Source organism: Rhinolophus sinicus, chromosome 16 (genome assembly GCF_057876585.1).
Source record: "Rhinolophus sinicus isolate RSI-liver-muscle chromosome 16, RSI-T2T, whole genome shotgun sequence".
In the NCBI taxonomy this organism is placed as follows: Eukaryota; Metazoa; Chordata; class Mammalia; order Chiroptera; family Rhinolophidae; genus Rhinolophus; species Rhinolophus sinicus.
The window spans coordinates 118,757-136,527 of record NC_142516.1 but is presented as its reverse complement, the minus strand read 5'-3'; the positions used below and the strand labels follow the sequence as shown (position 1 = coordinate 136,527).

Genomic DNA, 17,771 nt, shown 5'->3' with positions numbered 1-17,771 from the left:
AAACCAGACCTTCCAGGAGGTTCCAGGACACCGGTGCACTGCTTGTTAACTTCCTGTGCTGACCCTGAGCTGGCTCAGCAATTCTGGTGCAGCCCCTCCCCCCCACCCACTTACTCCCACGCTGGTCTCAGCCTGGTGGCTGGAGCAAGCTGGTTCAGGGTAGGTGTCGGGAGTACCGGGATGGCAGCAGGAGCTGACGTGGTCTGGGCAAATAGGCTCTTTCCATCGGGAAGCTCTGCTCTCCCAGGTCACCAAGTCCTGCCACGCACCTGGTCCTGTGCACTCAGTGAGGCCATGGCCCGGCACCGGTGGGAGGACGCGCAGTGGCCTGTGGTGCCTGTGAGGCCGATGCCTCCATGCTCCCGGGTCCTTTGCCCTGCGGCCCAAGACACAGTGCCTGGCGGGGGGTGACCCAGACCCCAGCAGTCTTCATGGGAGTGGCACAGGCGTGCATCCTGCCTGTCTGCATATGTGGCTTCTCCCTTCTAGAGGCTCCAAAGGGAAAGACATCAACACCATCAAGTCCCTGAGAGTCCTGCGTGTCCTGCGGCCCCTCAAGACCATCAAACGGTTGCCTAAGCTCAAGGTGAGACCCTGGGGCTCGGGCTTCAGAAGTGTGCAGGGCTGTGAGTACATGTGTGGGTATGTGCGTGAGTGTGGGCATGAGTACACATGCATGTGTGCTGTGTGTGGGTGTGTGCTTGCCTGTACACCCAGGGTGCACACGTGTGAGTGAGCCTGTGCTGTGCACTGTGCTGTGTACAGGTGTTAGGTGTGTGCACATGTATGTGTGTGCGCTCGTGCATGTACGTGCATGCGTGCACATGCAGGTGCACGGTGCAGATGTTGCATGTGTGTGTAGGTGTGTGTGCATGCCTTGGGGTGCACACATGTGAGTGAACATTGTGTGCTGTGCACTGCAGGGTACACATGTGTGTTTGTACACGCATGTGTGCACAGGCTGCATGTGTGTTGTGTGTGCGCATGTGTGCACGTAATGCCCTATCCCGCTGTAGCTGCCTGCATGGGGTGGGGACGCACGAGGATGAGGGATAACGCACGTTGGGTTTTCTCAGATCACGCTTGCATGGGTGGGTTGGGCTCTCTCAGCTTTGTGGCCCTTATTCCCAGCAGCGTCCTGCAGGTGACACCAGGCGGGCAGGGTGTGTCCCTCAGCAGATGCAGTACTGAGGGAGGGGCTGCCACTAGAGGCAGGGGGCCCTGAGGGAGGTGTGGCTGACGTTCTGGATAAAGAAAAGAGTGTGAGCCCAAACTCGCAGTTGTGTGTGATAAGATCTAGCTGTTTCTGAGCTGAGCCTGTGAAATTCTGTGTGCTTGCACACGTGTAATGCAAACTGTGGGACCCCAGACATGGGAGCTGCAGTAGGCAGTTGCTTAGAGCCCTGTGTGGAGGGGGGGCTGGGCAGTGACCCGAAGCAGCCGGTGGCCCTACATGTTGTGTCGAGTGGGCAGTGGCTGCATTTCCGAGGCTGCAACTGGGTCTGGAGCAGGCTGGGCAGTGTCTCAGGAGCTAGTTGTGGGTTTTGCACTAGAGCAGGACAGGCGTCCCCTCAGCTCCCAGGAACAGACCAGGCCCTGGCTGGTGCCACAGGGAAGCCAAGCTTCCAGGGCAGCTGAAGTTGGGAAAACCCGCGGGTGGTGCTGAGAACAGGTGACAGTCACTTCTGGGACACAGAACATGCCAGTGTCGCTGTGCCGGAGCTGGCCAGGGCATCGCTCCTTTTCTGCCCTGTGTGGGTCCCACCATGACATGGCACGATGCAGGAGCGGACTGGCCACGTCCCTGTCCCCAGTCCTTTCTCCCCGTGTTGGCCCCTCCTGACGCAGTCAGCCTGGCTTCCGGCTGTCCTTGTTGTGTGGCTCACTTGCCCTAGGCCACCTCTTCTAGCACCTGCCCATGCCATCAGGTCCAAGGTGACCCTCCTGAGAGAACGGTGATATCAGGCAGCTTTCTGTGCCAAGGCTGCCGGCAGAGATCCTCTCCAAGGCCACGGGCCCGAGGGCCTGGTCCCTTCCAGTGCCTCGGGTCCCTGAGGTTTTGAGCCCGAGGCACCCTATCTCCTCCGTTTACTTGGGTCCCCGAGGATCTGAGCTAGCACCCCGTGCCCCCACTCCTGCTTGGGGTCCCTATGGTCTGAGCCGGCGCCCATCCCCCTCATCTGAGGGTCCCCACTCTGAGCCGTCCCATCCCCAACAGGCTGTATTTGACTGTGTGGTGAATTCCCTGAGGAACGTCCTCAACATCCTGGTGGTCTACATGCTCTTCATGTTCATTTTCGCTGTCATCGCCGTGCAGCTGTTCAAAGGGAAGTTCTTCTACTGCACAGACGAGTCCAAAGAGCTGGAGCGGGACTGCAGGTGAGGGGGGGGGGCTGCAGGTGAGGGGGGGGGAGGGAGGCTGCAGGTGAGTGGGGGGAGGGGAGGCTGCAGGTGAGTGGGGGGAGGGGAGGCTGCAGGTGAGTGGGGGGAGGGGAGGCTGCAGGTGAGTGGGGGGAGGGAAGGCTGCAGGTGAGTGGGGGGAGGGAAGGCTGCAGGTGAGTGGGGGGAGGGAAGGCTGCAGGTGAGTGGGGGGAGGGAAGGCTGCAGGTGAGGGGGGGAGAGAGGGGACTATAGGTGAGGGAGGGGGAGGCTGCAGGTGAGTGGGGGAGGGAAGGCTGCAGGTGAGGGGGGGAGAGGGGGGACTATAGGTGAGGGAGGGGGAGGCTGCAGGTGAGGGGGGGAGGGAAGGCTGCAGGTGAGGGGGGGAGAGGGGGGACTATAGGTGAGGGAGGGGGAGGCTGCAGGTGAGTGGGGGGAGGGAAGGCTGCAGGTGAGTGGGGGGAGGGAAGGCTGCAGGTGAGTGGGGGGAGGGAAGGCTGCAGGTGAGTGGGGGGAGAGGTGGGACTATAGGTGAGGGGGGGAGGTTGCAGGTGAGTGGGGGGAGGGGAGGCTGCAGGTGAGTGGGGGGAGGGGAGGCTGCAGGTGAGTGGGGGGAGAGGTGGGACTGCAGGTGGGCGGCGCTGGGCGGAGGCTGCCACTCCCCAGGTCAGGCTCCCCCGCTGCAGGCGCCCCTCTAGAGCTCATGGGGCCATTGGGTGTGGCCGGAGGGCTCTCTGCCCTGCAGATTGGAGCAGCTTTCCAGTCCTGGGCCCCACAGTGGAGCAGGCAGGACACACGCCCTTAGGAGAGTGTGGAGGTACATGTGGCGTGGGCACTGAGCCAGGCGGCGTGAGCAGTCCCATCGTCCACTGCAGTGGTCCCAGTTGTGTCTGCAAATGTGCCACCACTTTCTTGTGTGTTTGTGACTGGTGGCTGGTGGGCTGATCCCAGGGTGAGGGTCCCATTGGCAGTGCTGCTGTGACTGTTGGCAGACCCGTCCCGTGGGCAGCGCAGGCGCCCAGCCCCAGGAGGCGTGCACACCCAGCTTGTCGACTGTAATTCGGTTCAGCTTTCGCAGGTGCCTCCAAGCACTTCGTAAAGTTACCCTCCACCTGCACAGAGGGGGCTGCAGTGTCCTCACCCTGCTGTATGTACCCCTGGTCTGTCTTTGCCTTGAGCCTTTCTGGTGCCGGCAGGGGGCCTAGCGTTCCTGTGTTTAACTTTGTACGTGTGATGGTCTTTCCCTAGGTGGATCAGCCACTTGGATGTCCCTTCCTGGGACGTGTGTATGCAAGCCTTTGCCCATTTTCCTGGAAAGGGTGTCTGTCTCGCTGGTAGATTTGTAGGACTCCTTTCAAATCCCGATAGGAATCCCTTGCCAGATCTGTGGACCATGGACATGTGCCCCTCTGCGGGCATCCTTTTCTGTCAGTGGTGTCTTTGCAAGATCAAGTCTTGATTGTAATAGTCCCAACCGTGTGCTCTGTGCATCCTGTTTAGGAAATCTGTCCCAAAGTCAGGGACATGCCCCCTTGTGTTTTCCTCAAAGTTTTATTTTTGCCTCCCACGCTTACGTGAGTGATCTACCTGGAGTGTGTTGTGTGAGCTAGGGACGAAGATAAATTTCCTGTAGATGGGTAGCCAGTGGCCCGGCACCAGCTCTTTGAGAACTTGCTTTCCCCATTGCAATGGGGTTCTTTGTTTTTTCATAAAAATAGCTTATTGAGATATAATTCACATACCTTATAATTCATTCATTGAAAGTGTACAATTCACTGTTTTTAAGTGTGTTCGCAGATACGTGCAACCGTCTCCATACTTGATTTTAGGACATTTTCATCAGTTAAATAAAACACACAAAAAACCTGTCCCCTGTAGCCATTACCTCTCCCTCCTCATCGGCAGCCCTAAGCAACCCCTAATCTATTGTGTCTCTGTCGGTGTCTGTTCTGGACATGTCACGGGTGGAGTCACACAGCATGTGGTTTCTGGACATGTCACATGGGTGGAGTCACCCAACATGTGTTTTTTTGCGTCTGGCTGCTTCCGCTCAGTACAAGGTCTCCAAGGTCGTCTGTGCTGTAGTGTGTCAGTTCTTCATCCCCATTCCCTTCTGTAGACAGGCCACGTGTTGTTGGCCGTTCACCTATGGGTGGGCATTTGGCTGCAGTGGTTAGTGCTGCTGTGAACACATCCACACGTTTTGTGTGGACAGATGTCCCCGTTTCTCTTGAGCGGATACTTAACAAGTGGAGTTGCGGGGTCACGTGGCAACTCTGTTCTGCAGTTTCAGGAAGTGCCACGTTGTTTTCCAACATAGCTGGACAATTTTACATTCTCACCAGCAGTGTGGGGGTTCAGATTTCTCCACATCCTCACCAACACTGTGAGTTCTCCTTTTTGAAAATCAGTTGCAGCCATCCCAGTGGGTGTGAAGTGGTCTCTCATTGTGGGTTTGCTTTGTGTTGCCCTGATGACTCATGATTCGAGCATCTTCTCATGTACTAATTGGCCATTTGTGTGTCCTTGGGAAAATGTCTATTCAGCTCCTTTACCCAATGCGGTATTTGTCTCTTTTATAATTGATTGTAATAGTCCTTTGTACAGTCTTGATACAAGACCCTTATCAGGTAGATGATTTTCAAGTATTTTGTCCCATTCTGTGTGTCAGTGGTGTCCTTTGAAGCACAAAAGCTTTACATTGTGATACAGTCCAATGTGCCTAGTGTTTGTTGGTCATGATTCTGGTGCCATAGCTAAGAATCCATTCCCAAATCTCAGGCCCCTGTGTTTTCTCCTAAGAATGTTACAGTTTTAAGCTCTTTCATTTAGGCCTGTGATTCACTTTGAGCCAGGGTTTATGTGAGGACTGAGGAGGAGCCCCCGTCACCCATCCTAGTGCCTGGGGACACCCAGTCGTCGCAGCACCACTGGTTGGACAACACTTTCCAAAACTCGTTTGACTGCAGTCACATGGGTCTGTCTGGGCCCTTTGCCTTTCACCTCTAGCCCTTCTGCTCCCTCTTCCCAGGGGCCAGTATTTGGATTACGAGAAGGAGGACGTGGAAGCCCAGCCGCGGCAGTGGAAGAAATACGACTTCCACTACGACAACGTGCTCTGGGCCCTGCTCACACTGTTCACGGTCTCCACAGGAGAAGGGTGGCCCATGTGAGTCCTCAGCTGATGCACCACGCCGCTCAGGCTGGAGCAGAGGGTGCTGGGCAGGCAGGCAGGCCCAGACTGCGTCGTTTGTTTCAGTCACTCAGCAAAGTCCTGCAGGCCCCTGGACTAGCAGGTGCACGTGGCCCTGCCCTCCAGAGCGGCAGCCTGGGGAAGAGGACGGGTAAACCAGAGCGTGCAGCTTCGGGGTCTCCTGGACACCCTTCCTGAGAGGCTGGAGGCCAGAGGGAGGGTGGGGGTCCTGGGCGTCTCCCTGTGCTTAGCCCGCTGGCCTCAGCTAAGGCAGCCGAGGGACGCAGGTGTTTAGTGCCACATGGGATGGCAGGGGGCTTCCTCTGGGGCTGGGAGGACCACCCCTCAGGAGGTGGGATCAATGCTCTGGCAGGAGACCCTGCTGAGTCCTGGCTTCCTAAAGGCAGGTGACTGGGCTGTGAGTGGGTGTGAGCTGGGAGTAGGCTGGGTGTGAGTAGATAGGCTGTGTGTGAGCAGGTGGCCTGGGTGTGAGCTGGGATTGAGGTGGCTGTCAGTGAGGGTGCGAGTGTGGGGTATGAGCAGGCAGCCTGGGCGTGAGCTGGGATTGAGGTGGCTGTCAGTGAGGGTGCGAGTGTGAGGGGTATGAGCAGGCGGCCTGGGCGTGAGCTGCGCAGGGCAGAACTGCCAGGGCTCTTCCACTCCTGGGCACGGGCCCTCAGGCACCTGGGACTCCCCTCAAAGGCCCTCCACTCAGGATGGCACCCTCTGCAGGGAGAGATGGCAGACCTGGGGGTAGGCTTGGCCACACGGCGGCAGAGCCCTCCCTGGGCTCAGCCCCCTCCATCTCACTGTCTCCAGACTCAGGAGTGGGAGCCTGAGTCACAACTCGGGGCTGTGTCCTTGTGGCTCCCCTGACGGACATTCGCTCTGGCCAGGGTGCTGAAACACTCCGTAGACGCCACGTACGAGGAGCAGGGCCCGAGCCCCGGCTACCGCATGGAGCTGTCCATCTTCTACGTGGTCTACTTCGTGGTCTTCCCCTTCTTCTTTGTCAACATCTTCGTGGCTCTGATCATCATCACCTTCCAGGAGCAGGGGGACAAGGTCATGTCCGAGTGCAGCCTGGAGAAGAACGAGGTAGGTGGCTCGCTGCCGCCAGGGGCAGCTCCACTGCCGGGCGCCTACTGGGTACTGAGGGCCCGGCCTCGGTCTCCTTCTGCGCGGATCCCTAGTCGTGGGGTCTGGCTACAGATACAGACCCCACTGTCGCCCAGCACAGGGCAGGGGGGACTGTGTCCGGAGCCGCCTGGAAGAAGAGACAACAGGCGTCATGTGTGGTGGGCACTGCCATGGGGTCCCCCTGAATCCCGGCGCCCTCCCTCCCCGTGGTGTCCCCCCCGAGTCTCAGCGCCCTCCCTGCCCGTGGGGACCCCCCCAAGTCCCGGCACCCTGTCTCCCCGTTGGGTCCCCCCGAGTCTCAGCACCCTCCCTCCCCATGGGGTCCCCCTCAGTCCCGGTGCCCTCCATCCCGTGGGGTCCCTGAGTCGCGACGCCCTCCCTCCCCGTGGGGTCCCCCCGAGTCTCAACGCCCTCCCTCCCCGTGGGGTCCCCCTGAGTCTCAACGCCCTCCCTCCCCGTGGGGTCCCCCTGAGTCCCGCGCCCTTCCCGGCGCCCTCCCCGTGGGGTCCCCCCGAGTCCCGGCGCCCTGTCTCCCCTTTGGGTCCCCCCGAGTCCCGGCGCCCTGTCTCCCCATGGGGTTCTCCTGACTCTTGGCACCCTCCCACCCCGTGGGGTCCCCCTGAGTCCCGGCGCCCTCCCTCCCCGTGGGGTCCCCCCGAGTCCCGGCGCCCTGTCTCCCCTTTGGGTCCCCCCGAGTCCCGGCGCCCTGTCTCCCCATGGGGTTCTCCTGACTCTTGGCACCCTCCCTCCCCGTGGGGTCCCCCTGAGTCCCGGCGCCCTCCCTCCCCGTGGGGTCCCCCCGAGTCCCGGCGCCCTGTCTCCCCTTTGGGTCCCCCTGAGTCCCGGCGCCCTCCCTCCCCGTGGGGTCCCCCTGAGTCTCAACGCCCTCCCTCCCCGTGGGGTCCCCCTGAGTCCCGGCGCCCTCCCCGTGGGGTCCCCCCGAGTCCCGGCGCCCTGTCTCCCCTTTGGGTCCCCCCGAGTCCCGGCGCCCTGTCTCCCCATGGGGTTCTCCTGACTCTTGGCACCCTCCCTCCCCGTGGGGTCCCCCTGAGTCCCGGCGCCCTCCCTCCCCGTGGGGTCCCGGCGCCCTCCCTCCCCGTGGGGTCCACCTGAGTCCCGGCGCCCTCCCTCCCCGTGGGGTCCCCCTGAGTCCCGCGCCCTCCCTCCTGTGCAGCGGGCCTGCATTGACTTCGCCATCAGCGCCAAGCCCCTGACAAGGTACATGCCGCGGAACAAGCAGTCGCTGCAGTACAGGACGTGGACGTTCGTGGTCTCGCCGCCCTTCGAGTACTTCATCATGGCCATGATCGCCCTGAACACGGTGGTGCTCATGATGAAGGTGTGTGGGCCCCGTGGGGGGGGGGCGTGTGCCCTGTGCCCTGTAACAGGCTGTGGGGTGCCCTTGGGGGACCGGGGCAGCCGAGCCTGTGCCCACGCCCTGTTCCCGCCAGTTCTATGACGCGCCCTACGAGTACGAGCTGATGCTCAAGTGCCTGAACGTCGTGTTCACGTCCGTGTTCTCCCTGGAGTGCGTCCTGAAGATCATCGCCTTCGGGGTGCTGGTGCGTGCTCCAGCCTGTGCTGGTTGGGGGCCCAACTGGGGTTCAGGGTTTGCAGCCACCAGAGCATGTGTGACACGGGGATCTGCCCCACAGCCCAGCTCCTGCAGGCAGGTAGCCAAGTCCCTGGTCTCCAGGTGTCTGGCTCAGTCCCCAGCTGCCCAGCCTGGGGTGCCTGTGACAGCCCCCGGGTGGCCCCCGTCCCTCCCCCCTCGTGTTTGTTAGGGGCCACCTCCTGCAATCCTTGCCTGGCAGAGCCCTCCCCAGCCAGCAGCACTAACTGCCCTTCTTTCTCTCTAGAATTATTTCAGAGACGCGTGGAATGTCTTTGATTTTGTCACGGTGTTGGGAAGTATTACTGATATTTTGGTAACAGAGATTGCGGTAAGTAGCATTTCCTGATTTTCTCCAGGGCCCCAAGGTGGTTCCCCTGCAGAGGGTGCTCCCCGTGGACGGCCAGCCCTCCTTCTGGGGCAGATGGGGGCTCCTCTCCAGAGGTGGAATTTGGGAATTAGCTGTTGTCCCAGCAAATGCTTTTTCTTAGATAAGAAAACAGCTCCCCAAAAGTCTCCTTGGCTGGTGGCCTGGGAATCACCTGGGAGCGCAGGGTAACAGCTGACGAGGCAGATAAGACTGTCCTCAATGTGTGTGTCTAATACGTGTGCATCTAACAAGTTGGCACCAAAAACGTGCAAACTGAAACCACTACTAACGTGGAATGTTTCAAATACCAGGTTTGTCTTATATGAAGTGGATACACTTAGCCTTACCACACGTTTGTGGATTATATCCAAAGGCCGACCGAGTGCTGAGGCATAAACCTCTTTCCACAAATTTCGAAAGACCAGAATCGTGAAGCGGGTTGTCTGAGTATAGCACGTGGAGTTGCAACAAGAGGCAAAGCATCTTCCCATTTAGTCTCGGGGGAATTCTCGGCTCTTGTCCAAGTTATTTCTTAGGAGGGTGGGGAAGAGCCATATGTTGGGGTGAGTTTGCTGCATCGCCCAAGGGGGTCTGAGACAGGGCAGGTCACACCTCTGTACCCATTAGTGCTTGACTGAGGGCTATGCCTGGGGGGCCAGTCCTCAGGCACCCCTGGCACCCTGAGTGCACCCCAAGTGCCGATGAGGCAGACTCTGGCAGTTAAGCTATTGGGGATGAGAAAACATCAGGTGCCATTGTCATGGGGCCATCCTCGCCCCACTGTGCTCTGCACACATCTCACTGTGGGTCCACTTCACTGACTCTTCAGGGTGGTGCTGGTCACCATCTTGGTGGTGAGGGGAGTAGAGCCACCGCAGCTGGTCGGTCTGAGCTGATGTCATCCTCTCGACCCTACTCCATCCTTTCTAGAGTCCCCTGGCCTGTGGCCAGCCTTCCCCTTGTGTGACCCAGACCTTCACCTGGATGGCCCCATCCCCTGCCTGCCCCTCATGAGGCTAAGGCTCCCTAATGGTCCAGCAGCAGCTCAGACTGGTCATAGGAGCATCTGGAAAGGCCAGTGAGCCACTGAGTCCAGACAGACTCCTATCCCCCTGAAGGCAGCTGTGCCCTCCACAGTGGCCAGCGTCGGGTATGCTGGCCAGTGTGTCAGCTGCTCTGCCTGCCAGGCTTCTGGCATGAAGAGCCTAGAGTGACAGGGCCACCACGGGGTCGTGGCACCGTGGACGCTGTCCTCCCCTTGCAGTCAGGATCTCCTTGTGGGGTGGACACTGGGGCCCGGAGGTGATGGTGGGAGGGTGACTGCTCTCTCCCATGTTTCCTGGGTGTCAGCGTTTTGCGGGTCAGGCGTCCAGGGCCGTGTGTTGGCCACTGGCTCAGCTGGAAGGACAGCACCCAGACCATGAGGTACTCACCAAGCCACATTGTCACGGGGATTTAAGGTGGCTGTTCCAACTTCTCAGCAGGCTGGCCGCTCCTGAGGGACGTGCGGTGGGACGTGTGGTGGCTCCTGTGGTCCCCTGCCATTCACACAGCCGCTGCCTGCTCTGCGCCATGTCATGTGTGGTCATGTCGGGGATTCTGAGGTGCAGCCACCAGGGTGTGGCCGGTCAGAGCGGAGACATGCACGGCTGCTCCCAGGTGAAGGGGTTCCCGTGTGTGCAGCGTGCTGCCAGGGGCTGGTCAACAGCCTCAGTGACACCCACAGAGACCCATGTGCGGCACTGGCCAAGGCTGGAGCAGCCTTGCGAGGAGGAGCCCAGCTGGGGCTGCCTCCCTCATGGCCTTTGCGGTCCAGCGTGTGCACATGGCTGGCTGTCACCCCGCGCCTGGTACTTGGCCGCCTGCAGCCGGGATGCCCTCAGCGGACATTCATTGTGTGTGATACGGAGTCCTATGCGTGGGGCCTACTCCCCAAACCTCAGCCCCTCCAGAGGCCCAGCCTCGCTTTAGCACTTGCCTAGGCTCCTGTCACCCTCCCCATGGGCAGCAGCTTGGTCCCCACGCTGGGGCTGCTCAGGCACAGTGCCCAGACCATGTGTCCCCACGTGGGTTCCTCGTGAGGCCTGCACCACAGCCTGTCAGGTCCGGTCTGACTGTTTCCTCCCAGTTTGAGGGGGTGGGCCACTTGTCGTGTGACTGTGCCTGGTAGACGTGCTCAGGCTGGGTCCTAGATGTGGTACGTGCATGGCGTGGGGCTCGGGTGGCCTACAGCACTCATCGGTGTCACAGCGTGTCACAGAACACATGGGGTCTCATGGCAAGTCTCCACCAGGGCCCAGCAGCCAGGAGTGGCACTGTGTGGATTGTCCAGGGAGCTTTGCAGGGCTGTACCCAGTGTCGTCGTGCACCACAGGCACGCCTAGCTCCTGGTCACATGCTCTGAAACCGCTCCAAGCCGGCGGGTTTGCGTCACCTGATAAGTGGGTCGCAGAGGATCCCCTACATGGCGCTGTGTCCAGAACCCACGACGCTCAGGACTAACGTGCCTTTCGCCTCAGGTCCATGTCCTGGCTGTAATAGTTTATACACTGGGCTTCCACCTGGAAGGAGGAAAGCCCATTCCAAACAGAGTCTTCCAGACAGTAGAGGACTAGGGAACATTCCGTTTCTACTAGTAACAGCCTTGACCCCAAATGTTTAAAAGCTAGAGTGCAAGAAAGGACGAGCATAATCCACACTCATCAGTTAACGCAGAAGCAAAACTGCCAACGCCACGTCAGCACAGCAGGTCCGACAGCGGACAGGGAGGAAAAGGCAGGATGGGCTCGTAAGCTGGATTCTGCACCCAGAAGTGTCACTAACTTAGGTCAGCACAGGAGTGGTGGCTGCAGAGAAGACACGCAACGACTCAGATTTTATTCATGATAGAAAGCGTTAGCAGGCAGGAGTTACGACAAGAATTGACCAAAAGTTTTCTGCAAACATCAGAGTGAAATTGGAAAGAATGTTCTTCAAAATCGGAAAAGGAGACATATAAATGTGACTTCTTTTCAATAGTAAAATTCTTCAGGTCCTGGGCAGCTCAGTACACTGGCTGCTTGAGGGCACAGTGTCCGTTCTGTTCCCAGCGGATTCTGGTGCCTAGAGTGGGGTCTGCTGCACTCGGTGGGGACCCCGTGGACGTGACTGAGTGGATAACGCAAGAAAAGGGAATCAAACCTCCCAGGCTTAGAGGAGGGGCAGGCATTATTCCCAGATGACATCATTATCGAAGGATGAAACCTAGCATAACCTACAACTAGAGTCAAGCTGGGTATGGGGGTCACTCAGTGACTTGACAGCATTTCGTGACATCAGCAGTCCTGACAGTAAGCATGAAAAGTATGTGTGGTGGACATTCAAGTGGAAAATCCCCAAACAATATTGAAAGACCTTAAAGAAGTCTTAAATAGAGGGAGTTACCCATGGGAATTACTAAGTGTCGGTTTCATAAATGACAGTTTCCCCCACGTTGACCTGTAGATTCAATACAATTTCAATAAAAATACCACTGATTTTACAAGGTCTGACAGTTAAGTTCGCGAACTCATCCTAGAAAAAGTGCTACACACCTCATTGCTGAATATCACTATGGTCATCTTCTAAGTACTCCCCTTGGGAAGCTATGCACCGGTGCCAGTGCCTAGTCCCCCCTTCAAAGCAGTTTTGGAATGCTTTTTCTGGAATGGCCATCAGAGCTGTCGTCATATTACCCTTGATGTCCTGAATGTCATCAAAATGTCTTCCTTTCAATATTTCCTTTATCTTCGGGTAAAGAAAGAAGTCATTGGGGGCCAGATCAGGTGAGTAGGGACAGTGTTCCTATACAGTCATTTGTTTACTGGCTAAAAACTCCCTCACAGACAGTGCCGTGTGAGCTGGTGCATTGTCGTGATGCAAGAGCCATGAATTGTTGGTGAAAAGTTCAGGTCGTCTAACTTTTTCACGCAGCCTTTTCAGCACTTGCAAATAGTCAACTTGGTTAACTGTTTGTCCAGTTGGTACAAATTCATAACGAATAATCCCTCTAATAAAAAAGGGTAGCAACATCGTTTCGTGAACTTAATTGTCAGACCTCATATTTCTGTCTGTTTTGGAACTTGACAAGCTGCTTCCAAAATGTATAAGAGCAAAGGCCCCAAATAGTCAAGACCAGACAAAGGTGCTGCTGGGCGGTGTTGTGGGCAGGCTGCTCCTGCCGGTGGCTTATTGTAAAACCCTCAGACTGTGTGCTGGTGGCACAGGTAGCCAAGCCACCAGAAGGACCGAGAGCCTAGGGTCACTGAGTTGTGTGCAGAAACCTGTGTGACCCTGCTGGCACTGCAGCTGAGTGGGGAGACAGGTCAATAGCTGAGCCAGTGACTGTACAGGGAGCAGCAGACAGTGGGTCTCGGGCCGCGTGTGTCACAGGAAAAACTGCTTCAGATGGATGAAGACTTATGAGAGGCAAACCTATAAAACTCTTAAAAGGAAATGCAGGACATTATCTTTAAGACCTTGGGATAGGGACGGATTTGTTAAGCAAAATATGTAAAGCACCAGCTGCAACTGAAGAAAGTTCTATAAAGTAGTTTCTGTTCATCACAAGACAAAAGACCCTCAGGGAGAGCATGTTTGCATCGCATTAAAAATGCTGACGCCTGTCGTGTGCAAAGCGCACTGTTCTGAGTCCTGGGACAAAAGGTCGGCACCTCTACTGCTGTGGGATTTGTTCCTGCGGGCAAAGGCTCCTGGCGACTGGTGGTGTGGGGACAAAGGAGCAAAAGCTGTGTCCAGGCAACATGTCACTGAGATGGGGACTTGTGAGTAAGGTGTCTGGGCTTGTCAGGAGGCGAGCGGGGGGCCAGGAGGCTGAGCCTGGGCGGGGCCGTGAGGGACCCGGGCATGAGGCAGGGCCAGCCCTGCAGTCAGAGGAAACAGCTTTTATTTTGAGCGACATTGGAGGACTTTGGGGCTTTGTGAAGAGGAGTGGCACGCGCTGGCTTTTGGAAGCGCCCTGCTCTGGAGAGTGTAGTGCAGGGTCCAGGCCCACGCACTTGGCCCTAGGCTGTGGTTGTTGGTTTCTCCCGGAAACAGACCCTCAGTGCAAGTTGTGCACTGAGGAGGTGGCCTAGGACATCCGGGAGTGAAGTGAGCTGGCGAGGCGAGGCGAGGCAGCTGGCAGCAGCTGCTCTGAGCTCCGGTACCATGGGGGCCCCGGGGAAGCTCTGAGCCCAGGTACCCCAGCAAATGGCTGCTGGGGAGAGGGGCCAGCAGGTTTAACGTCTCTTGTGCTCGGGCCTGTAAAAAGGCCTCGGGAGGAAAGCTGTGAAGGCCGACAGTGGGTCTTGGGCCTGTGCAGCCAAAGGCTGCCGAGCATGACTGCAGAAAGCCAGGTGAGGGAGTCGGGCAGAGAACCTGCCGAGTTCCGGATGTGACAAAGGTAGAGCTGCAGGTGGACATGTGTGTGAAGGTGACTCAAGAATGACAACCTTTTCTGTCTGAGCTGTCAGAAAAATGGATTCTCATTCATTGAAATGGGAAAGGATGTGTTTTGTTGGGGACAGTCGGGATGCATACTGCACATGCTGGGCCTGACTTCCGCAGGCGTCACCCGTGGGCAGTGGGCAGAGGGCCTGCCACGCGGAGGAAAGATCCAGGCCTGACGTGAGGTTAGGGTCGTGGGCACAGAGGGGGTGTCTGAGCCGTAGCTGGGTCGTGGGCACGGGGAGGTGGTGTCTGAGCCGTGGCACTGGACAGGGGAGAAAAGGGTAAGCGGCTGGGTCTGCGGTGCACTGTTTTGTGACAAAGGCGTGTCCAGAATGTGGGAGTAAACAAGGAAAACACAGGCAAGTGTGGAAGTGAGTGAAAGGTACGAATGGGAATTTTACACAAAACGTAAGTAGCCAGTTAACTAGGAAAAGATGTGTGAAAGGAATGAAATGAAAGTGGTCAAGAGCAGGGGCTGGCAGGGTGCCCTGTGGCAGACGTCACTTCACACCAGCCCCCCCACCCCAAGCACCCACCGCAGCTGGGAGGCCGAGCTTGAATGCCCGGGAGCACAGCAGGAGCCTCTGATCTGCCTGGGTGAGAAGGAGGAAAGGAAGCCATCAGCCGATTAGTGGTGTCTTCTTTTTTCCATTTGTAGTCCTCTCATGTCACTTTGTGAATGCACGTTTTTTCTTTGGGCAAAAACATGACTGTCAGTTCCCACCCCCCAACTTAAAAATCAGACTAGAGCAGCGGTCTTACCCAGGGTCACGGCAGTTGCGAGCATCCAGCTGACATTGATGTCTTTGCCTGGAAATAAAAATGTGCCTGTGACTCATCTTGGGATTTGCATTACAAACAGGAATGCAAATGAATGCCACTCTGTCCACATAAACCTACATGTTTCACAAATATGTTTTGATGCGTTTGAAGCAAAACAGGCAAAGTTTAGCAAAACCCTGAAATTGTCCAGTGAAGTCTTCAGAGTTTGAGTTTTGCTTGTGTTGATGACTCATTTTCTCTTTTGTTTTCTGTTTTCTGTTCTTGATTTGCCTTAACCTACCTGCTGATTCACGCCATCCAACCAACATACAATGCGAAAACCATGCCTCCGTCTGTATGTTGCACCTGCTGCTCAAAACCCCCAATTTGTAAATAACACGCAATGTCCATCCATGACAACACCACGTGTAGGAAACGGTTGGTTTCGTGACTTTAAACAGTTCTTAAGCTCCTTGCTTTGCTTGCTCTGCTCCCATGCTTGTCTCCTGAGGTGTATGGTCAGAGTCTGCTGCGTCCATCCCTCTGTGCGCCCCCTTTGCACTGTCCCCATGACCCCAGCCTGGGGGCCCAGCAGGGACTTCTGGGGGCCTCTTAGGAACCTCTGATAGTGGGAACTGGCCTTGAACCAAGCGAGGAGGTAGGGGCTTCTGAGTGAGAGGTGGGAAAATGCCTCTGGACTGGCTCAGAATTGGAAAGGTTTGGGGGGGGCGTGAGTTTGGACCCCAATCCCTGCAGAGTCCATGGTTTCTGTTGCACCGTCCGATCCCTCCTGCTGTCCTCATTGTGCCAACAGACACAGAAGGCTCTGCTCTCCCCGCTGGCCTCAGACCAAGTCCCCATAGTCTTCCCGGCACAGACCTTTGTGTGTGGGGGGGTCAGGCCTGAGGCCCAGGGTCGGGGATTGGAGATTTTGTCTGCATGGCCCAGCAGGGGTCCCCTGAGGCCTGACCATGTAGGAAGAGGGGCTGCCCCAGGGACCACCGGGCTCAGGGTGGTTTGTCTGGGCATCGCTGGAACAGGGGTGCACCCTTGGTCGCTTGCATGGTGTGAACCAGGCCCTCCTTCCACGTCTGTAGGAATACTCGAGAGGAGAGCATAGATTTGGGGAGCAGATTAAATGGGCTGTGACTGGAAAGTCATACGTACTAGCAGACAGTTGAGATTCCTGTTAGAGAAAGTGGACGTTCGTGATGAAGGGTTTCACGGTTGGAGCAGAAAGGCTATTCTGAGAAAACTGTTTGGTGCCGCACAGCCCTGCTCAGTGCGTGGGGACAGCACCCCCCCACCCCCCGCGGCCCTGCTCGCTCCCGGCGTGCGTCACGCCTGCCGTCCCGTTCGTGTGCATGTGGGTGTCAGCCTAGTTTCCTTTCCTTCACCATCAGCCCCCACGGGCTTGGAAGCTGAGTAGGAGAGCCGTGTGGCCCCCGCATGGCTGGACCTGGCCCAGCGGGTGCGGCAAGGCTGCGGGAGGCCACACCGCGCTGTGGCCCCGACAGAGGCCAGGAGTGGTTGGATGCAGGCCACGCTGTCCAGTCACCTTTGTGGGGCAGTATTTCACACCTCTGTGTGCTTTTCAGTGATTCCTCACTGCCTGGGCACACCTGGTGTCCTAACGTCTCCATCCTGTGGCAGAGGAAGCTGGAGCTCAAAGGAGTTAGGGACCAGGGTGCCCTCACAGTCTGGGGGGGCAGTGATGCCCTTTTGGGTCCTCCAGGCCCCTCCTGACTCAGGCGGCCGCAATAAGGAAGGGCCTTGCTTTGAAGTAGGTGTAGCTATGCCCAGGTGCCACAGAAGCCATGGACGCTGGGAGCCTGGGCCAGTTGTGTCCGTCCCAAGGGGTTGGCTGAGGCCAGAGGTGACCGTGCACAGCCACGGGGTGGTGGCGGGGCCCTGCCTGCCACATGCTTGCCCCCTGCCCTCCCGCATGCAGTCGGCACGGTTGGCCTGGTGGCTCCCGCCGCGGGCGCAGCCACCGTGCACTCAGCCTGTTGTGCTGTGCTTGAGCAACTGTGCTGCCGTCACTGTCTGTCCTCATGGCGCTCTCGGGCTGTCTGTGTGTTGTCACCCCCACCCCTCTCCTGAGTGCCCACCAGAACCCAAGAAGGAATCCTGGGCAGAGGGGTGGAGATCTGAGTCTCCGCGGAAGGCAGGAAGTGGCTTGCTGAGCCTGACACACCTGCGGTGACTGGTTCAAGCACCGCCTTTCCCGCCTTGTTTATCTGCTGGCCCTTCTCTCGTGCCCCAAAGCCTACATTTCCCAGTGTTGGCAGGAAGTCTTCCTGTGCCAGCTGCCTGAGCAGATGGTTTTGAGCCAGGCAGGTGCTGGCTGTTAGCACAGCCCTGGCTGCTCTAGACCCACCTGAGCAGGTGGTTGGTTGCAAAGTGGGGGCCCCAAGGCCAGGCTCTCGGCAGCCCGTCTGGCTGTGCTGTGTCGTCTCGTATGGAGCATCACCTGCCTCTGTGCAGAGTTCTTTCCGTCCCCATGCCCGTCCTCCTGAGGTGACTGGCTCATCCGAGAGTCCTCAGGCACACGGGGCTCAGATGGTGAGAGAGGACATTTCTCAGCCATCGTGTGCACTGAGATTGTGTCCTAGACAAGTGAGGGAGCCGCGGCGGCCTGAGCTCCGTGCAGGGTCACACCTGGACGCCCCCTGCTGCCTTTGTGCTCATCTGGACCACATGGCTCCTGTGCCAACTGACACTCCTGAGTCTCGTCCTGCCCCCACAGGTTCCACGTCCTGCCAGTGAGCTGTGTCTGCACGTAGCTGTCAGGCCCTCAGAAGCAGAGATAGCCCCGAGTCCCCAACCTCCCTGCTGGGAACCAA

General features: G+C 57.9%; 1 protein-coding gene across 7 annotated transcripts in view; it reads left to right on the top strand.

Annotated features, from left to right (window-relative positions):
* Positions 1–17,771, top strand: part of CACNA1B (calcium voltage-gated channel subunit alpha1 B) — a 167,752-nt gene that overhangs the window by 115,119 nt on the left and 34,862 nt on the right. For all 7 annotated transcript variants that reach the window (XM_088792970.1, XM_088792972.1, XM_088792971.1 and 4 more), the window contains 7 exons: positions 490–586; positions 2,219–2,379; positions 5,411–5,548; positions 6,469–6,670; positions 7,887–8,051; positions 8,164–8,274; positions 8,572–8,655. In XM_088792970.1, the coding sequence (XP_088649096.1) occupies positions 490–586; positions 2,219–2,379; positions 5,411–5,548; positions 6,469–6,670; positions 7,887–8,051; positions 8,164–8,274; positions 8,572–8,655 (958 nt within the window). The remainder of the gene's footprint in view (positions 1–489; positions 587–2,218; positions 2,380–5,410; positions 5,549–6,468; positions 6,671–7,886; positions 8,052–8,163; positions 8,275–8,571; positions 8,656–17,771) is intronic.